Genomic DNA, 22,461 nt, shown 5'->3' on the forward strand with positions numbered 1-22,461 from the left:
CAGGGCCACACAACCAGGCCAGCTCTCTCTCCACAGAATCCTCCTTGCCTGCAACATGGCAGCTCCCCCAGTCCTCTTTCTAATTCCCTTTTATTTGTTGTCTTTCCCCACTAGAATGTAAACACTGGCGATACTGGATCCCCAGTGTTTAGTTTGGCACATAGCAAGCATTTAAAATATCATTAAAATTTTTTTTTCATTTTTCGTTTTCTTGTTCTGAACTTGAACAAACAACAGATTTGTTTTTTTCTTTAAAAAAAAGCGCAAGTTTTATACAATAGGCATTTGTGGTTTTGTGTACAATCTTGTCCAGTTTTACATTCTGTCTCTCTACCTTCCTTCCCTCCCACCCCCCCACTGAGAAAGAAAGGAAAACAATATCCCTGTTACAAATGTGTAGTCAAAGAAAACTCCTGTATTGGTCCTGTTCCCAAAAAAAAGTCTGTCTCCACTGAGTCTGTCTCTTCTGTGCCAGGAGGTAGGTGGTTAACATAATTTGTTCAGCCATTCCCCAATTGATGGTCACCCACTTAGTTACCAGTTCTTTACCACAATAAAAAGAGCTGCTATAAATATTTTTGCATGTATGTACATATGGATGTAATATGTGCATATATGTATGTATGTATGTATTTTCCTGTATTTAAAAAAAATCTCTTTAGGGTATAAATCTAGTCTGGGTGTCACTAGGTCAAAGATTATGCGCAGTTAATTGAGTGCTTTGGAGGTGATACAGTTCCAAATGGCTCCACCAACCATGCATCATGATGTCAGTTTTCCTACAGACTCTCCAGAAGTTGTCATTTTCCTTTTCCATCATCTTTGCCAATTGGATGGTGGTGAAGTAGAACCTCAGAGTTGCATTATTGTGCATTTTAAAAAATATTAGTGATTTGGAGAATTTTTTCCTATCTGTGAATAGCTTGGATTTCTTCCTCTGTAAATTTCTTGTTCATATTCTTTGGTCATTTATTTATTGGGGAATGGCTCTTATGCTTATCTATTTGAATCAGTTCATTATACATCTTGGATATAAGACTTTTATCATAAAAACTTACTGCACAGATTTTTTTCCCAGTAAAATATTTCCCTTCTAATTTTAATTGCATTGATTTTGTTTGTGCAAAAACTCATCGACTTTATGTAATTAAACTTGTTGGTTTTATCTTCTTTGATATGCAGATATCTCATACCTACATTGCCTACCCATCACCTAGTGTTGTGATATGCATATAGTCCACGTGCTTTAGACTTGTAGCCCCTCTCAGCTCTTACATTTACCAGCTGAGTGACGGTGGACAACCTCTCTAAGTTTCCATTTCTTCATCTTTAAAGTCGGTAAAAACAATATTATCTCATAGAATCTCAAACATAAGGCTCAAGTAAGAGGCTATATAGAAAGCATTTTTTAAGCTATAGAAAACTTGGCAGTGGTGGTTGTGATCGTGATTCTAGAGGGGCTGTGGACATCATCGAGCTTCAGTCCCTACTTTGCAGGTGAGGAATGAAGGCCCAGGGAGGTGAAATCACTTGTCTGGGGTCACAGAGGGAATGAGGGACAGCTCAGTTTCAAATCTTCTGATTCAAGCTCTTGCCCTTTTTCCACTTTCTACTTAACTATGCTAATGATTGCTAGTAAAAATAGTTAAGAAGGTAATGACTTCTCTCTCTCCTGTGTCCTTCAAGGCCCAGAGGGCCCAGCTCACCTTGGCTTCCCTGCAGAGCCTTGTCTGCTATTCCAGCTAACAACGATCTCTTGGGGGGAGAGGGCTGTTGAACTTTGCTAGCATTTATTGCCTAAGCCATACTGTTTACTATGTGATTATAAATTGTCTTGTATTTTTTCTTGTGTAGACATCATGATAACTAAGTTTAAAAGTGAATTCTTTGAGGGTGGACACTGCCTCTTAGTCTTTTAAAAAATTTGAAGTCATAATTTTTGTTTGAAGATGTAACATCTTTACATGTACACTGCTATAATTTTTAAACAAAGCAGTGAAACATTATCCTTTATGTATCTATATTCCCCATGTGACTCTGGGACCCCCTGGCTGCTTCCCAGTTCTGTTTTGAGTCAGCATCTATTCACATTCATATCCCTGAGCCCCTGCTAATGACTCTTTGCATGAACATACCAGATGGTTCACAAAATCAGAGCAAAAGACATTTTAAATAATTAAAACAAAACGCAAGGTAAATAACACAGTACTACCCAAACATTATCTCTGTCAACTTAGCACAGGAGGAAAGGGGTCACATTACTTTAGGCATGATCTTAGAAATTAGTGTCTATAGCAGTTTTTGCTAAGTCACTTTCCTTTCAATCTCGGTGGCATCTTACGCTTTTGTATCTCTTCCATAGCATGTACCATAGGGCTGGATCCAGATGGAGTAGGTACTCGTAATATTCTTATTAACTAATTTTCATTTGACTGGAATAACTTTAAAAAAAATTCAAGCTCTGGTTCATTTACAGAAACTGTACAAATGTTTTTACATATTTTCTTTGAAATGGTTTCCTTTCTTTTTCCAATAGAAGGTACATATTCTTTGTATAAAGTTTATGAAAACAATGTGAAGGGAAGGCCCTTGTCCTGTGCCTCCTGTTAGCTGAGTCCTGGCTTCATAAGCCATCCTTTCCTTCCAGCCAGGATTCTGCATGACAAAACCATTGGGCACATTCACCCTGAGGCAGCTAAGGAGATCTTGACTGTTTGTTCAGAGTGTCAGAATATTAAGCTAATGTGGAAGTGATCAAGAGACAATAGCCCGTAAGATTTTTAAAAGAATCTTTTCTGAGTTCAGTTGTCTTTTGATGTTTTCTTTGATCGACTGAAGAGTTTAATTACTGTGCTTTTCATCATTTAGTGCACGTGGCTCCCTTCTGCCTAGAAGAGGTCAATTCCCAGTTGCTACGGGAACCGGCTTGTCAGGAGAGTGTTAGCTGAGTCAAATAGTAAACCTTTATTCCCGAAAGCAGGTTGTCAGATTCACTCCCAAGTCAAAATGCAGTGGAAATATCTTTCCTTTTTATTCACCCATACAGTAGATCTCGAACAGCGAGGGCACTTTCTCAAAATCGCACAGTTGGGTTCAGGTCAAGTGGCTGATGCGCTGCTCGTCCCAGGGGAGCTCTGGCTGCCTGCTTTTCTTGTGGGCCTCTTCTCAATTGTGCAGCTGAGACTCAGCTTGATGCCTGGGGCTGTGTTTAGACAAGAAATAGAAGTGAAAAGGCCTGTGATCAGCTTGGTGGAACAGGCTCCAGGTCGTTGTTCTGGAGGTCTAGGTGAGGAGAGCTCCGGGATTGTGCTCCATATCCTTGTTTATCATGGGCACCTTTTCTGTTCTGCTGCACGCTGGACCTGTCCATTTCCAGTAAGCAGCTGCCTAAAGCAGCCTTGCAAACATTTCTCCCGGATTGCCAGCCCCCTCAGATTCTGCCATCCTAGGCTATCCTGACGAGATGCACTCGGCGTGACTGTCCCTGGGCTAGTGGGCACGTGGCTGCCTGCAGAGATATTCCGAAGTCACACAGAGACATCTCTCCCTCAATACCAGATGTCCCCTCCCCCTTGGCATGTTGTACCCTGTGGGGGTTTTGCACATTGTGCCACATCACTCAAAGGCACAGTTAGCTGCCATCTTCCCATCTCTCCAAGAAGTCTGACAGTCGAATTGGGACCTGCAGGAACCCGCCTGCAAAGCCAAGTTTTCAGCATGACGTTTCCTACTTTGAGGAAGTTTCTGGGGTGGAGGGCATAGAACATAGCTATAATTTTGTGTGTAATTGGGTTAGTGCACCTGTGATTTTTTCGTGCTTTGTAAAATGGTAATATTCCTCAGAGTCTGTCCTGGCCAGGGGACAAGGCCGGTTTGAGCATCCTAAGCCAGCTTTTCCAGCTCTCAAGTGGGCGTGTCTGTCTGTATGTCTGTGCAGAGGCTCACTCAGCTGCATTAGCCATTCAGCAGAACTTAATCATCTGGCTTACTCCTCTGTCTATTTACAAGTGTTTGGGGTGGGGGGGAGGACCGGGGAGAGAGGACGGGATCTGTGACGTCATCAGTGTTGGGCCTCCCAGTGAGCAACTTCCTTCCCTAATGCAGAATTGACATCTTCTTTACAACTTCAGATATTCATTCTCAGTCAAGGTGTGCTTCAGATATTTTTCACATGTGTTGCCTATAATGCCAAAATGGTGACAGCAGATAACACAATTGGATTTGAGTTGAGTGAGTGCCAGCGGCCAGGTACATTCTCAGTAGTCTTAGAGGCTTCCCTGGCCAGAGTCATACGTGTGGCTAGCCTGTGTCAGAGGTGAAGCTTGTGAACCCAGGTCTTCCCGACTCTGAGCCCAGCCACCCTTTAGCCACTAGGCAGCACTGCCTCTATTTTACCCACATCTATTTATTTAATAGTATGTGTAATATGTAAATCTGTCTCTTCTATCTTTGAGTCTGATAGGTGATTGATGGTTTCCTTTTTGGCAGTGTTTAGACTAGGGGAGGCGAAGAGAAGAGGGGGAGAAGAAATCTGTCAAAAGGTATCCCCTATTTCAACCCTGTTATATAAAATTCTTCAGCAAGGTATCTTGAGTAGGAAATGAAATGTCAGCTGTGATCTGTTTGTGGAGACACACGTCTAGTCCGGTGATGCCTGTGGAAGGTGAACTCGGCCAAAGACTGCCTCTTGCTCTGTCCCCGCTCTTTTGCACAAGGTCTTCCCTGAGAATGCCTTCTCTAGCAGGGCTTTTTAAACTTTTTCCACTTCACAACCCTTTTTTGCCCAAGAAATTTTTACGTGACCCTGGTTATATAGGTATATGAAATAGGTATACAAGTCAAACATTTGCTGATAATAAATCATAAAGAAATTTATTTTAAAACAATTCTTTTGTACACATATAATTTCACCATTTATTAAAGATGAAAGCAAATTTGCATACAGATGAGATGAATGTGCTTGTTTATCTTCACATGAAGAATTAAATCGGCAGAATATTTGATTGTTGACATTTTGGTTGTTGCGCATTCAGAAGAAACCTTTCACTGTTGCCAAGTTTTCGAGACCCCACATGCAGTCACAGCCCACAGTTTAAGAAATGCCAAGAGCGTAGAGCTTCCGGGGACCCTTATTCTGCTGCTTCCCACCGAGCGTGAATGCACTGAGTGGCGACGTTGTTGGGAAATTCTCAGCAGAGACTCTGGAAATGTTTTAATAATTGAACGGCGTTCCTGCAAAAACAGCGGCTGAGAACGATGCCTTCCTCTTGTCCCAGGGGATTGCCCAGAAATGAATGTGTAGCAGGAGAGCGCACAAGCCATGTCTTTCCCCTATGAGAAAGTTAATAAACTTGAGCTCTGGAGCTACAAGACTTTTTAGATTATCTTATTTTTTATGGGTGTGTTTTGTTTTTAACATACATTTCTGAATATACGTATATACACACATACCCCTTTTCTACCCAATGTGCCATCCTTTGGAGGCAGCCAAGTAGTGTAGTAAATAGAGCATTGGACCTGGAGTCAGGAAGTACCAGTAGACACTTTTGAGCCGTGTGACCCTAGGCAAGTCATTTAACCTCTGTTTGCCTCGATTTTCTCAACTTTAAAAGGGGGGGTAATAGTAGTACTTAACCTCCCAGGGTGGTTGTGGACATCACTTGAGATCATATTTGTAAAGTGCTTAGTGTAGTGCCTGATACATAGTAGGTGCTTAATAAATGCTCATTCCCTTCCCTTCTTCATTCCCAGAATTAAGTGCCTGATCCTTATGTCCCTCTCCACAGAGCCTCACTAATCTGTTTTCCTTTTCCTAAGGTGCTAGAAGAGTGACCAATAAGGCAGCGCTCTGGTATGTGCCCCTGTCACTGAAGAATGTGGACAGAGTGCTCGAGGTCCCTCCTTTGGTGGTAAGATGCTGTTTGATTTCTTTCTCTCTTACAAGACACAGCAGCTAAGTTCCCTGAGCCCAGACTGCCTGCAGGGCATTCATTTAACTGAGCAGCATGTCAGGTGGGGGCATTTTTAAGCCCCTGTATCAGGAACTTTAGCTGGTGGCGAGCAGGGCCTCCAACGGTCACAAGGGTGTGTGGCATTCTTTGATGTTGCCGGCCTTCACTCACGCGCCGTCCCAGACCCTCACCTGAATCAATGCCTCTGCTGGGCCTGCGTCAGACGCTTGGAAGAGATGATGGGAGTCCATAATTGATCCACAAGGATCAATGGGAAACAACTTGAATATTTTTCCTAGTTTCTTTCCTGCCCCTTAGAGTAAATCAGTTACACAGCCATACCCTGGGCAAGTCACTTCACCTCCATTTGCCTTAGTTTCCTTATCTATTAAATGTGGATAATAGTAGTACCTACTTCTCAGGGTTGTTTAGAGGAACAAATGACATAACATATGCAAATGCTTTCTAGACCTTAAAATGCTATATGAAAGCTGGTTATTATAGATTATCATAATTCATATCTGGAATAAAAATTGTAGATGCTGCTATTATAAATACTAAATGATATGTGTACTTATTTAACTGACAATCATTTTTTAAAGACTTAAAAATATAAAAATCCTATCTTCTAGCTCAGCCTTCATGACTTCATATTTAAAGCTGAAAGGGACCTTCACAAGATCTAGTCTAGCCCCCCTCATTTTACGTTCTGAGGAGTCTGAGGCACAGAGCTGTCGAATACCTTACCCAAGGTCCCACAGTTAGTTGCCAGTGGCAGAGGTGGGATTCAAATCCAGATGGACGTCCTGCCTTACAGATGGGGCATCCCCCAAAGGAGCTGCTTGGGCAGAACATACTCACCTTTTGAGGAGTTCCCCAGAATCGCTTTCATAACATCAGGGAGGATGGGGAAAGAGAAGAGGAGGGGATGTGAGTGGGCCCTTGGATCGGGCCCATTTTCTGCTCAACGTGGCACAGAGCCAGCGCTTTTGGGGGATGTGGCAGGCCACGCTTCCATCCACCCCCTCCTTCCCTTCTTCTAGTAATTAGCATTCTTCCTCCTACTGCACAGAGGAGCAAACAGGAGCTTTTTTACTCGTATTGTTTAGTGGGGCTTGATAAGACATAAATATCAACTTTGCCCTTTTTAGAGAAGTGTATTTTAAACCATCCCTCTGATTGTAAGTAGGGAAAGCTGCAGATGGGAAAGAAGCCTTAGATCTGGAAACATATTCTTTTGTTACTATTTATTGAACACCCCCACCCCTGTGAAGTTTTGGGTAGAACCTACAGGTGCGTTTGGAACATGGGCAAGTACCTGAATAGGTCAGTGTTCTGAGGAGGCCACAAGAGAAGTTGTTCCTTTGGCTTTAATTATGATCGATGCTCTCTTCCTGTACGTTTGTGTACAGCACTGCTGGCATCTTAAATTCAGACAGCCAGATGTGTCTCTTGTTTGTTTAGAAGTGTATTTCCCCCCCTGCTTTGGTACCCTTCTCCCCCTGAAGATTGACAAAGGCTCGGCCTGTACACCGTCCTTCGCTGTGTTAGGTTATGACTTGAATCATTGAATGTCAGAGCTGGAGGGGACCTAGGGATCATCCACGCCCTCATTTGTAACCTCAGGAGAGCAAGTCACCACCCACACTAGGAAGTGATAGCAATCCAGGCTTTCTGTTCCCAAACCCAGTGCTGGCTCCCCTGCACCAGCACCACTTCCTGGATGCTTTGGGAGTTTTCCTTTCCCGCTCGGCTAAGGACCGTCCCCACTTAAGGGGATGGTGCTACAGTTGTCTGGGAGGAGGTAATGTAAATCCTAGGGAGAGTGGTTGGATCAGGCAGTCAATAAATATTTGTCAGATACGCACTGTGGGGTGTATGGGGTGTTTCAGGGGAACTAGCACCTCTGGTGTAAGGGCTGCTCATCCACCTTTGATGTCCACCTTCACCCCATCTTACCTGTGGCTCCAAGAAGCTGTGTAGCATGCACAGCAGTAAACTGGGGTAAACCAAGTGAAGGCTAATTGACAGGCCTTAAGCCTGTCAGTGAGCTAGGGGGATGTCAACTCCAAACATGTGAAGACTTGCCCCGGGATGGGCAGATGAAAAAATTTATTCCAACAGTTATGAAGGGGGTTGAAGAAGGTGGTATGGAGTGCATAGAGCTTGGTCAGGCAAAGACGCCAAGATCACCTACCAAATCCAGGGCCATCACCGGTTGTCCTGACATTTGTCCTGCACCTGGACTTTGATGACTCTGGAAAAGAGAGTGAGGCTGACATTTTGGGCAACTGCCTCACTTAAATCCAATTCATGCATAAGTCAAGACACCACCCTGTGATGTCATTTGTCCTCTTTGAAAATGAAGAGGGACCACAATAAACATTTATTAAACACAATGAGTGTACCAGGCACTGTGTTAAGTGCTGGGGATACTAAGAGAGGCTGCCTTTAATAATAATAATAATAATCCCTGCCCTCAGGGAGCTCACAGTCTAATGGGGGAGACAACACAGAAACAGCCTGTGTACATCTAAACGATATACAGGATAAATTGGAAATAATCAGCAGAAGGAAAGACTAGCCTCAAGGGGGATTGGCAATGGCTTCCTGTAGAAGGTGGGATGTTAGCTGGGAGTTGGAGGAAGTCAAGGAATCCAGGAGGCAGAGATGAGGAGGGAGGACATTCCAGGCAGAAGGGACAGCCAGGGAAAAATGTGTGCAGCTGGGAGATGGGCTCTCTTGTAGGAGCCAAAGCAGGGAGACCAGTGTCACTGGGTGGCAGAATATGAGGGTGGGGTGTAAGGTATAGGAAGAATGGAAAGCTAGAATTCCGGTTATGAAGGCCTTTGAATGTCAAACAGAAGATTTCATATTTCATCTTCAGAGTACAAGTACTTTTTTTAAAACAATTTTTAAACATATATTTATTTAGCATTTTATTTTTCCCCAGTTACATGTAAAAACCATTTTTAACATTTGTTTTTAAAATTTTGCGTTCTAAATTATCTCCCTTCCTCCCTCCCTCCCCATTCCCTTTCCCCTAGAAAGCAAGCAATTTGATATAGGTTATACCATATGTGTACTTTGATTTTTTTAAAAAAAAGGTCTGAAAATAAACCTGAGGGCTATTCCCATTTTAGATGGACTCATTGAACTATTTTCTACCCCAAATCTACTTAGTTGGACCCTTACTAGAGTTAACGTGGCTTGGCAGCTCAGTAGTTAAAATATTTTTTCTTTTGATTTGACCTATAATTTTCAAAACACTTAAAGTACATTATATGCCCTGGGCATTCCCTGTATTGGGGTATAAAAATCGGTTAAAGGAACTGGGCATGTTTAGCCTGGAAAAGACTTAAGGGTCCTGAGATTGGGTCGACGTGGTGTCGGGCCCGTGCCGGCTATCGTGTTCTTGGCCCCAGAGATAGAACCAGGAGCAATGAGGTGGAAGTGAGAAAGAGACAAATTTAGGATTGATGCTAGGAAAGCCTTTCTAATAATTAAGAGTTGCCCCAAAGTAGAGTAGTGTGCTTTAGGAGGTAGCGGCTCCTGTTCTTTGGTCTTTAAGTAGAGAAGGGAGACCCATTTGTCAGGGTTGGTATAGTAAGACTTCATTTCTAGTGTGGGTTGGCCTAGATGCCCACTATGGTTCTTTCCTCAGAGCCTGTGATCTTGTATGATGATTCCAGTGAAGCGGCTTTCCAGAAGCAGTGTGGCCCACTGGAGAGAGGACTGGACTCACTTGGAGTCAGGAAGACTTTGCTTCAAATCCTGCTTTTGGTACTTTGCCATTTCGTGACCCTCTCTGAGCCTCAGCTTCCTTATCTGTAAAATGGAGGTAATTAGAGAGCCTGCGTTCTCTAGGGTTGTTGGGAGGACCAGTTGATGCTGAAGCATTTTGTGAACCTTAAAGCACTGGATGAATAGCTGCTGTTATTCTTGTGTTACTGTGGAAAGGAGAAGTTTCTGAAGATGCTCATAAAACAGATTTTTTTTTCTCATCGTCTCTTAAGGAACGTTGGCTTTTTTCTTCTCCTGAACATGATTTCTAGGGAAGCTTTCAGTTGAGACATCAGTTTTCCTAGATGGACAGGGCACAAATTCTGCTCTCACAGCAGCAACCTTTTGACTGTGGAACATTATTGAAACGATTGGTTTATTTGATTGATGGAGGAAAAAGTTGAGTTGTCTATTGTAACTTAAAACACTCACTCTTCTGGCTTTTCCCCTTTCGAGCCCCCCAGCTTCTGCCTCACTCTTCTTTAGAGAGTGTTCTCAAACCCAAGATAATGGATAATTAACCACAACATTGGTGCTCAGTCACTGTAAAGACAAAAAACAAAACCGAAAACAAAAGGCATTATAAGAACCCGCCATCAGCAGGAAAATTGAGATTGCAGGCTTTTGAGTCAAAGTCTAAAAAGCCCCCTGGAATGCATTCTCCCCTCGCTGGAACTCTGATTGGGGCAGATTGGATCTGTAGAACTCAAGTAGGCATTTCAGTCTCCAGAGTAATCCTGGTTTATGGAGGGGTTATGAGGTACAGCTGCAACACAGGCAGAATAGTGTGGGAAAGGAAGTGGAGGCTTCTAAGGCACAGAGAGTTGGATGAGGGGAAATCTTGAGCTTTTGGGGGCGTGTGGAAATGAAGGCTGGCAAATTGTTCTTGGGCCTGAGATTCTACAATAGAGATGGGCTCTCCTACTCTTCTGTACTGACGTAGCATTTGACTAGATGACGGAATGAGCAGCCCACTTAGGGCAGTCATGGAAATGTACTCGCAGACGTCAGAGATGGTCATCTTCCTCCCCTCCTTTCCTTTGCTGCCAGCCTTTTTTGTAATGACTTTTGATTCATCTACTGCCATTTTTCTATAATGCAGATGGTTTCTGTCGCTTGCAAGTGTTTGCCTGCATCTTATAAACTGGGAAGAGCAACCGCTTCGGAAACTTCATTTGTGACAGAAATTAAAACATTTAAAAAGGGAAAAAAAATAAGCAAAGACAATGAAATCTCTTGTAGGCCCCAAGAGAGAAGATTTGGGGTGAGAATGATAAGTGTAGTCAGGTGCCTGTGACTCAGGGATGACAGGAGCTTCTTGCAGAGGGTGGAATTGGAATGCCAAGGAGAGAGAAAGACATGGCTTCTCAGTGTGGCCAACGAAAAGATTAGTTAGCAGAGATGTGCTTGAGAGTGCATTATAAACAAAGAGAGGATTGTGTGTGTGCTATCTTTCAGAGAAGGGAAGTGCGAAGCATCAGTAGCTGAACTAATGTACTCTTGGGCTTCAATTTTAATGGGAAAATGTTATTTACTGTAGATTTTAACTTCTTGGTTCAGAAACTCCTGGGTGACCCATCGGGCTAGCATTAGAAAGGCCACCTTAGCTGCTGCCTTCCCCTTCCTCCCCATTTGGAAAGTTCTCCTGGTGAGGCTGACTGAGGACTCTGAACAACTGAGAGGCTTTGGGGCCTTTTCCAGGAATGGGCCCCAAAGGCAGTTGCAGAATGTGACCTGTGTGTCCTGTGGTTTTCCTCAGTACGCCCGAAAAGAACAAGAAGAGGAGGGCAGGAAGAGATACGAAGCTCAGAAGCTGGAACGGATGGAAACCAAGTGGAAGAATGGGGATATAATGCAGCCTTCTATTAACCCAGGTAACAGCCAGCAGCTCGTTGCAGTAATTACTTTAGATGCTGCTAATCTAGTTATTTATAGAAATAGTAATTTGTTAAGTTAATTGTCTTGGGTTAGGCCATTTGCATGGCTTCACTGCCTTCACAGAAAAGGGCCTTGCTGCCGGCTCCGTGGGCTCGGAAGGAGCACTCCTTGGGTGTCGTGCCATCTGCAACCTGTTAAACCTCTAACAGTGTTCAGTGGAGACCTGGAGTCTCCACTCTCCTCCCCTCCCCCTTCATCTCAATAAAAAAATATTAACTTAGAAGGATTCAGTGAGAGATCGCCAGGGCCGGGCCACAGAGGAGTCGGTCAGCAGTGATCCAGTGCTTACAGAGGCACAGCATTGAATTATGGGGGATTGTGCTAGATGACAGAGCACAGCTATGGTCCCAGCTTTCTGAGAGTTTAGTGTTAAATAAGAGACATAGACCTTAGAAAGAAAAAAGTTCGCGAGGATCTGATTTTAAGAAAATTATTGCATATTTTCTCTTGGTTAAGTCAGAATTTGGTTTCTTTTGCCTTTATTGCCCCTCCTTCCCAGTTTTTCTTTGCTCATCATCTACTTTGGCCAGTCCCAAATTTACAAACAAATGAACCAGCAGCAGGACTTTTGTGTTTCCTCTGGAAATCCCTTCTATTTTGTGCATAGTAACTGCTTATGTTCCATAAATGGTCTTATGTCACCTGTTAAGCATATTTCTTCTTAGTATTTCCTTCTTTTCTTTGTGTACAGGTGTGGCCTTGGAAAGCAAACCCAGTATACCCAAATCCAGGTCTAAAGAGTAGATTAATTAGGGGTGGTTATTCATATTACAGAAGGCCTCTTCATTTTATGAAAGGATATATATTTCGAGTTTCTTTTAAATGAGAGACTTCCTGATAATAATTATTCACCCAATCATTGGCTTTTGAGGAATAGTCTTTTCTTTTTTTTAAACAAGATTAGCTAAGTAGAATTAAAACTCATCTGTGTCCTTGCCCAAATTTTTGCTTGCATGGATTTCTTGGCTATGACTTTTCCTTGTTTTGAATTTTACCTCATTTTGGGGGAAGACAGGCTTTCTCCAGATTTCTTGATCTGAAGCTAATGTTGTTGGCACACAAACCACTGCTCACTCATCACCAAGCCCTGCTACCATTTATAAGTTCAGAAAACAGCTTGTAGGTCAATAGTAATTGAAAGATGCTGTTGATGCCAGTGAGGTCTGACCTGGGTGGGGTTTTTCCCCCAATTAGATCTGTGTAGATAACACCATTCATTAGAGAAAGAGTGATGTAGGCCACGGAGAGGAGCAGGCTCACGGGCCCAGGCTTGTCTCAGCCCTTGTTCCACTTACCGTGTAGACCACGGGCAAGGCATTTGGCCTCTCAAGTGGCAATTCTCTAAGCCTGAGTTTCAGAGGAGGCACAATTTACACTGGAGAAGGGGTTCCTCACAGGGAGTTCTCTATACCAGTCAAGTCACAGGTGTAGTCCTTAACATTCCTAAGTAGATTATTAATTCCTGTCAGAAACAAAAGTATAAACCTTGTCCTATGATTGCACACTTTGAGAAGCATGAGGTTGGCCATGACTTGGTGTTAATTATTCTGGGGAGCCAAATTTGCTCATGCTATCAATCTGTTTGCATTCTTTCATATTTTTATTACACTTTTCCATACTCTAAGAAAAATATAGTAATCTAAACTCTAGTATTTCTCAGTGATGCCTGTTTGTAAATAGGGTGCATAAGATTTTTTTTTATTTTTAAAAAAATTAACAAGCACTTATTTTCTCTTCCTCCCTCCTCCCCCATTTAAAAAAAACACACAAACCTTTGTAACAAATATGCATAGCTAAGCAAAACAAATTCCCACATCAACCATGTCCAAAAATATGTGCGTGAGATTTCTTAACAGACTCTGCTGTTGTACTTTACTTTGTCACTCAGAGATGGCGTTTTGTTTCTTGAGGTACTTAGATGAATTTCCGGTTATAATTCTTACCTTTCTGTGATCTAGTAGCAATCCATCTTTCACATTTTTACTTTCAGATATTTTTCTTAAGGAAATCCCATTTTCCCCACGTTTTTGAATATTTTGTTTGCTACCAGTTACTATAAGGGTTTCTGATTTTCTTTCCCAAGAAGGATGAGGTTGGAGAGGAGTCAGCCAACATGTAGACAAGCTGGGTGATATTCACCTGTAATTGGGTCTCTAGAGACATAGCCTTAAGGGCCACCATCTGACTGGCATAAGCCAGAAACCTTTGTTTCTTGGCATAGGTTGGGTGAGTTGAATGTGTCTTTATTGATGCGGAACTGTGGCCTGGCCTGGGTGGGAGGGAGTTGGAGAGTAGGGAGAATGTATGTGCTGTGAGTATCTTTAAAAGACTTTATTTGTGTTTAAATACTTAGTAAATCTTTAAGGTAAAATTTTTAAAAATTTCTGGGCCAGTGATGATATCTGACAATCTTAATAAAAATGATTCTGTTTTGGAGTGTGGTAAAGATATAAAAAGCATTAAATGCCCTTTCAGTTTCATGCAGCACATTTGATTGAGCATGTATGTGTAGGGCACCAAAGATCTGCCAGTCCAGAGTGGGGTGCTAGGATATCTTTATGCTTAAAGTCTCGACAGTTTTGTCACTGTGTATACTTTGTGTATACATTGATGCAGAGTGTGATCTGTTTATAACTTAACATAAAGTCTTTAAGAGCCACTGTAGAATCTAAAAACATTCTTTAATCTGTAACCCTTGGTACCAAGCATCTCCCAAGGTAGTTAAGACTGTCCTTTGACCCCTGATCAGTCCATCTCCAGGTCTGTCCTCCAAGCCTTTGTAGCCTAGTATGGGTAAGACCTGTTAGAGCTGACATTGCCCATGGGGCTTAGCAGGAGAGAAGCCTGGATTGTCTCCGTTCTAGAGAGGTACCCTAGAACACGGCAGGTCTTTACTTTGTATCAATCACATTTTGGAACATGGCTTCTGCCCCTAGAATATGAAAATGCATTAAGAGAACGTGGTACTAGTTCAAAATGACAAAATATTTAATATATTTTTTAAAAGTTATCTTTTCATCTTTCTGATGCACTTTCTTCTCTACCCTGTCCCTAAAATTCCTCTTGAATTTGTAAGTCCTTTCAAACTTGGAGGACAGAGGGTGATATCAGATGTTTGTAGTATAATTACCTAGCAGCATATCACAAGGGACGAGCTAGTCTTTGAGCCCTCTTTACAGCCTGAGAGGTCTTTCAGAAGCAGTGGACCTTATTTCTTCTCCATTTCACCTCAGTCACAAGGGGAAAAATACAATTACCTTGAGAGTTTGGGGGAATCTCAGACTTCTTGGCTACAAATGTGAGCTCTATTAAACCCATGTGATTAAATATTTGTTTTGAGCATTTGGGGTTTCACAAAGTCTATTCTCTCCATGAGCAATAGGATGAAAAATGAATTGGTTTTTATCATGGGGACTTTTTATGTTAAAATGTGGATGATAAAATGTTAGTACATTGATTGTTGCCTCCAGAGTTCAGACTTGCCCCAGCCACTACTGTGCTGCTCGTGGGAAGTCATTACCAGCTAGTGTGTGCTAGAGAGAAGATTTCAGGGGGCCCTTTAATCCAGCAGAACCCCACAGAACTAAGTAAGCTTGTCCTCTTAGTACCTGGCCTGTTTGCTAACTAGCTTGGAGGAGAAAGCTCGGATTAACCTGCCTACCCCATTGTTAGGGCTTACCCTGGAAGGCTGTGGTTCTTTCTGAAATCCTTCCTAATCTAATTCCAGCTCTCTTCTTTGGCCTTGTCTTTTCATCAGTGTAATTGACTTTCATGTGCTGGAGAAGTGTTCTGATTTAGCCTTTGAGTTTCTAGCCTCCATTCTATTGGCTCCTTGTTCTCCTCATTACCCAATGTTAATCTTCCTTCTTCTCCTAGATTGGTTTCACATTCTCTGTGTTTCTTTAGGAGTAGTGATTCTAAAGAGTAGATACCACTCAGGAGAAGGCCAGGTCACGTAGTCAGGCAGCAGTGGAACGAGGACAGAGGACCTGGGTTCAAATTCAGCCTCTGACACTTATCACCTGTGTGACCTTAGGCAAGTTGGGAACCTCTCTTAGCTGTCAAGTAAAGGAGACGATAGAGATCCCTTTCAGCTCTACTTGTGTCACCATAGGACTTAATTTAATTCTCTTGGTTTCCTTCAGAAACAGAAAACACTGAACATGTTTCTCCCCACCCCTTTTCCAGTTTTCTCTGTGAAGTCTCATACGGTGGGTGAAGTGAGTGACTGGTGACTGTGGAAGGGCAGTCAGCTCTGCTCCTCTGGGAAAGCTCATCATCAATGGTTCTACATTTCTTCACTTTAAAAATTGGGAGTCTCTGAATAGAATACCTGATTAATTATGAGAGAAGAAACTGAAATGGCCAGGGTTTGGCTTAAACCTTAATTAACCCTTTTATAAAGAATAGTGGTGACATATAATTGGCTAGGGAATAGAGTTTCAGATGATCTCCCTTTTGATTAAATGAGTCCTGATGAAACAAGGCTTTAACAGTTTAAAAACCTCAGCTGAATGTTTTTTTTTTTTAAATCCCTTTTCAAATGAAATAGGTTCATAAGATTTTTTTTTTGTCAAGATGTTGCTCTCTTGGTTGATCAAACACTTGTTAGAATGAGCCAGAGCAGTAGATTTGGAAACGTGGCACTGCAAAGTGAGCGTTTTTCAAGGGCTGTTTGAACAGAGCCCAAAGCAGATAGTAGCGTTGTTGGTTTCAATGCGTTTTCTGTTTTCTACCCACCTGCTTCGCAGATAGGCAGACTAAAGGTAAGCGTCCTCTTGGAGAGCTGTCGATGTCGTGGTGTGCAGGAATGCTTTGTGGATGTCGTGTGTCTGTCTGTCTGTGTAAAAGAGAGACTGCCTCTCAGGGCGTCAGGCTGCCCTTCTTTGCTCATGCCTTCCCCAGTGTCCCCTGGCCAGGTGACTGACCCTCTTTAGGCCTCAGTGACAGGTGATAGCATGGCACTCTGGTGTACAGACTTTGAGCTGCTGTTAAATGTGCTGGGATTGAGTTTGGACGGTGGAGGGGTTGGGGGGGAACAGGAATGCTTGAGTTGTCAGATGGGAAAGCTGAAGCATGAAATACAGGAAGGAGAGAGGAGAGGAGGTTAAAGCCAGTCACACCTATGGCAAAGAAGGCTCCATGGGCTCCTGGGAGCCTTTGATAGATGCTGGAGAAGTTTCCTGTAGACTTCTCACTTGGTGTCTTTGTGGCAGTGGGCTTTGAGAAGAACCTTTGTTGCGTGTTGGTGACTCCCACCTAGGAGATCCTGACCCCAAGCCCCTGAGGATCAGGGCACAGTAGCTAGCATTCTGGGAGCTCTGAAGGCCACAGCCTGGGTTTGTTTGTTCAGAGACAATGCTTCTCTCTCCCTGAACTTCAGCACCACATTGTAGCAGCAACACCACACTTACCTAAGGGTCCCAATTGGATGTGTTGATGGTGCCAAAACACTGTCCTACAAGGCCTTGCTCCCAGAGTGTTCTGATCCCTTAAAATTCTGGTCAAAACTCAAATAAGGAAAATGTTAAGTAAATGATAGCTGCAAAGCAAGGGAAAGTCAATGGGGCCGAGGTTAGGTTGTAGGAACGATGTCTCAGACCACGCTCAGGCTTCGATGGCTGATGGGGAAAAACAAAATGGTTCTTTTCAAGTGATGAGACCCATTTACGAACTGCAGCACAGGCCAGAGGCTCACTCAGGCTGTTAAGGTGTAGCATTGCCTCAAGATTCTCAGGGCGTGTGGAGAGCAGATGCCCGCTCCTTTCTTCTCTATGAAGGCTCGTGCACACGCTTGGCAGCGCTTTCAACTTCCATTTAGATTTTAATCCTAAGATCCTCTAAAGCTCTGAAGTTTGAAAATAAATATGATTCCCTGAAGTTTTAGAATGAACAGACAAAGTCCCCTTTCCCCCATGGTCCACATGGAGCATTTACTCTGCTTAGTTAGTTTGGCAAGGCTCTTTTACAGTTTTGAAATTACTCCGAGGGCCACATACCACAGCCTTGCTGGTTACACCAGATCGCCTGGTGTCCACATCATTTGCCTGATGAATCAGAACATAACCTTCTTGATACAGGACCTCATTTCAATGTAATTGCAGTCCTGCTTTCTTGCATCTAACTACTGTCAGACAGACATGTTTCAGTCCACATTTTTAAAAAGTTGCATGGTTGGTAGTTGTCATAGCCAGCTAGCTGTACAGTTACCTCTGCAGACCATGGTGGTGGTGAACTCCACAGTACTGACCACATCCCCAACCAGGGGACTCAGAGGATATTGATTCATTTCCATTTGAGTCAGTTTCCAGATGACTAGACTGGTTTTACCTGAATGGTGTCTGTCCCTTGCAGGCATTTCCTTAGCACCATTTAAAGCCTCAAGGCATTTGCCCTGCTCCTAGACAGTTAACAAAAATGACCTAGTACAATGAGATATGGACCCGACACCAGCCCAGCCAGGAAGACAAGGCCAAGGAGAGTGACTCCATCTTTTATCAGTGCGTACCCATTATTCTGTGGAAGCCAAGGCCCTGGTGCTTGGATGTTCTGAGCATTGTTAAAAGCCCAATGTTGGTCTTAGCATTAACTACCCAATCAATTTCCCCCCTCTGTTTTCTGTATTTCACTACCAGGAGTGTCATCCATTCTTCAAAAACCCCAGAGCCTGTTTTGAGGCCATACTTTTCCATACAGAAATATATGGAATAGCTGCAGCTTGCTTTCTTCAATGATACCCAGAGGTTCAAGCTCAGTATTGTCAGGATGTTGGAGGCTTCTATTCATTTGGTTTAAGTAACTCGGTGAAGAGAGCCATGGAAGCAGATATGCCATGAACTAATCTCGATCTTTTTTCATTCCAGAGCCATATACTGTCAGCTACAGCCAGTCCACCTTGATACATCTAGTGGGACCGTCTGATTGTACTCTACACGGCTTTGTGCATGGAGGTATGGAAATGGCTGCTGCTGCTGTTTTTCCACTCTGTTGTTTCTTGGTAATATCCCTCAGGAAACTGTACTGCAGTGTGACCCAATTTAGGCTCTTGTGTTTAATGAAGTATAAATTTAAACTTTAAGAGGTTGCATAATAAATGACTGAAATGCCATTGGTTCCTGGCTTTACAAATTGGAAATTAAAGTCAGATGGATGAATGCATCACAATGTACCTTTAAATGCCCTTTATTGACTTGGCTGCACATAGTTTCTTGTTTACTGTTGGTCAAGGCCAAGGTTTCATAGGCTTATGCTAAGAGTAACATTTAAAAAGCTGAAAAGTGGGACACCTCATGGAAATAGATTAAGCTCTCTCAACTTGCTTGCCAAGACTTAGCAGAAGGCAGAGCAGCCTAGACAGTGAAAATTAACCTTTTAGAAGAGGGGTCTTGAATTGGGTCTGCTGATCACTAGCTATGCGGTGTTGTATGGTGAGCTTATTGACCTTCGGGGTTTTGGTGTCATGGGTATCATGAAGAAGCAGAGCCCTGCGTAGCTGCAGTCCTCCCAGATGGTCGGAGGGCCCTGTTCATCGGCTGCCGCCACTCCGCTCTTTGTGTGCTACAGGGAGCAGGGACATTTGTGTTTGGATGAGAGAGAGTGCACAGTCTGATGCTGTTTGCCACGGAAATGGGCTCTTGAATCTTTTGGAATGCAGGTCCCTGATGAGGCACATCCCCTCACTGTGCCAGAGTTTCTGGTACTTAAATGGAAACTTCCATGCTAGAGTAAGTCTCTTATTGCACCTAGTATTTGGAAGTTTTCACCTCAATATAGCCTTTCTTTCCTTGCCTCCTTTGATCCAAAGGCCTTTCTGGCCTCTGGGCAGCCGGCCTAGCAGTGGAGGGGAGGCAGGGGCATTCAGGGGCTAAGAGGATTAAAAGCCCTTTAAGGTTTCAGCCAGGTAGGGCACTGTTTTAGAATTTTCTATAGAAACCCAAGAGCATGATCTGTGAGGCATTCACTGAGTCTCAATGGCCACAGAAGCACATTTTCCCATGTTTGTTTAGGAAGAATTTAGGAAGCGGCTTTATAATGCATCATTTGCCTCTATTATCATGGAGGTTTTGTGCCTGCAATTTCTGAAAATGTGCCCAGTAATTTTTACCAAACCCACTCATCTACTCTGGTATCCAGGCTCTCACCAGGAGCTAGTGAATGAAATGAATACCATATTGAGAATAATTGAAAGCTGTAATTTTCTTGTATTTTCCTATAAAGAGCTGTCAACAAATACAGGATCTGAAATAATTTGTAGCAAGACTTTTACAGAACTGTAATTCACTGGATGCCATTTACAGAAAAAAAAATCAAGTGAAATGGTTCTTAATTCAGTCTTTATTCATGAATTTTGTGCTATTTACCTTTGCTTCAGAAACCCCTGCTCATAATCTGTGAATTTGACAGATTGCTTATCCCTTATCCTGAGAGATTTGTTTATGACTAACCTGGGGGGTGGCTGACAAAGCCTGCAGAGATGTGGTGCCCAGGGATGGGTCTGTGGAGTTGGAAATCACAGAGGATGTCCGATGGCTCCAACGAGCTAAACAGGGAGGGGTTCAGGAGCCCTTTCTTGGGGTCTTGAATCTAGTCCAGCCCAATTCAGGGTCATAGGTACAAAAGACAGATTCACATGGGTGCCCCCACAGGACTCCCTGGGTAATGGTTTCAGAAAACTTCTGCAAGGAAACTTTGGGAAGATGGAGGGGGAAATTGTGTCCCTTTGAGTGCCCCGTGCTTCCCTTCCTATTCCCCCTATGTGTACTCCAGTCTCCTCATTCTGTGGGAATAGAAGGAAAAGGGAGCTTTGAGATCTTTCCATTCTGAAGACACCGGGAGCAGACTTCTATGCCCTGACTTTCATTTAGTCTTCAGCTCCTGCTGCCTGTGCTTGCCCATTGTTCTGGTCTCCTGGAGCTGTCTGAGACTCCTGGCAAAGAAGGCAGCTTTTCCTTCTTTCTTGTATCATTCTGGGTTGAGTTTGAGGGTTAGCCGTCGGCGGGGAACATCTCCAAATGACCAGATCCGTGTGGCAGCCATGTTGCTTTTTAGAAACCCACTTGGACTAGAATGCTTCCCTTTGGTTTTCAGTTGTGCCTCAGTACTCTCAGGATCTGTGATTCCTTCTGTGTGGACACTGTAGACACTGGGGACAGAATGCAGCCTCTGGGAGCCTTGGAGAGCCGCTTGGGGAGCCTTGGAGAGCCGCTCGGGGCTCCTGACTTAGCGAGGCTGCTTCTTGGATGATGAAGATGCAATCAGGGTTTAGCCGTATCCTTGGAACCTTTCTAGGTTTCACTGGCCAGATGGAGATAATGCTACCATGTGCTTCCCCCTACTCTCCCATAGGCACTCTAGAAATATGGAAAGCTCCTGTTATCATGGGCTTTGAGATCCCAGGGCCCCCTTCCACACCAGGAAACCATCAGAGGAGGACTCTGATGCCTTTTATTTCAGATTTTTTATATTTGCAAAGAACATGCCAAGTCTTTCTTGACATAAGTTAATGGATTTTCCTGTGTGTATGATGGAGACATTTCATTCTAAAGCTAAAGCAGTGAATGATTGTGGAGGCTGGTATACCTTTACTTGATCCATTCCCTGAAGTATTTCCCCTCCCCCTTCTTGCTGCTAAGAAGCTTTAAGATGCCATGTCTCTGCTGAGATTAATTTCCATTTGGCAACAAGAGCTCCTCTCCCCATTTTAGGGAGCACGTGTTCCTTTGTGTGCTGGGTTCATGCTGGCATCCCAGCACAAGGGGTGAGCAGTTCTGGAAAGGCAATCTGAGTCACTCATTACGCTCCAGCCAAAACATTAAATTGGAAACACACATTTGCTTGCTCCCTGAGCCTCAGAGACTGACAAGAGCGAGATGTGGGGTGGGCCCTCCCTGGCGAGCCAGAGGCCCCCTCTTGTTGCTGGCACCCAGGGCATCACTAACCTCAGGGGGAGCCCATTCCACGTGGGCTCTTCACTGTTAAACATTTCGGTGCCCATAGATCCTGCTCGAATGACAGTGGAAACATCTGGTATAGGAAAAACTTTCAATGGGAACCAGAAGTACTAGTGCCCTATGAGAAAATGTTTTCCCTCCCTTTCTTAAAGTACAGTGTGTTTCCCAGTGGTAGTGTCTCTGTTCTCCCAGGAGAAGAGAGCTTAAGTAAGCAACCTTCGGGGCTCTGTGTTGCCAGGGGTCCTGGGTGGGGTTGGGAATTTGGTTGCTATGGTTACCCTTTATTATCTAGCTGTTATCCTCTTTTAATTACACCATAAAAGAGCCTCTGGGGAAAAGAGTATTTTAAAAAAAAACAACAAAAACCAAAAAAAACCTTTAGGTTTGAATTTGAATGACAATAGCAGCTTTGATCTAGAAAAGAAAGGAGTGGTCTGGGTCCCTCATCTCCATGCTTGTGACCAGTCTAGGATTACATTATCCTCCCAGCACTCTACTCTGGTCTTCTATGCCTTTCTCTGCTTCCCTTCTCTTTTTCCTTTACATTTAACTAACTTGGAGTATGCTTCCATTTAAGCTCAGTGGTCAGGGAGGCTTGTCCCGTCCACCCCTGGAGGGGGAATGTTTAGAATTCTCTGATTCTTCCTTCTCCAGGTGTGACATACCCACAGAGCCAGGCGATTGAAAATGGGAGTGGGGGTACATGTAGGGGAGATAGGAAGGGGAGCATGGGGCACTAGAGGGAACACAAGTTTCCCTTCCATCTTCCCAAAGAATTCACCAATGCTTCCATTTTCTACCTTTTGCAGTCTTCTGTTTACAAACATGTCTATCAGAGA

The 22,461-nt window shown here is 43.5% G+C and overlaps 1 protein-coding gene across 3 annotated transcripts in view; it reads left to right on the top strand.

Annotated features, from left to right (window-relative positions):
* Positions 1–22,461, top strand: part of ACOT7 (acyl-CoA thioesterase 7) — a 171,616-nt gene that overhangs the window by 59,461 nt on the left and 89,694 nt on the right. For all 3 annotated transcript variants that reach the window (XM_027843951.1, XM_027843949.1, XM_027843950.1), the window contains exons 4-6: positions 5,818–5,909; positions 11,494–11,608; positions 18,536–18,622. In XM_027843951.1, coding sequence (XP_027699752.1) covers positions 5,818–5,909; positions 11,494–11,608; positions 18,536–18,622 — 294 coding nt within the window. The remainder of the gene's footprint in view (positions 1–5,817; positions 5,910–11,493; positions 11,609–18,535; positions 18,623–22,461) is intronic.

This window comes from Vombatus ursinus, unplaced genomic scaffold, assembly GCF_900497805.2.
Source record: "Vombatus ursinus unplaced genomic scaffold, bare-nosed wombat genome assembly UNPS02014932.1, whole genome shotgun sequence".
NCBI classification, from domain to species: Eukaryota; Metazoa; Chordata; class Mammalia; order Diprotodontia; family Vombatidae; genus Vombatus; species Vombatus ursinus.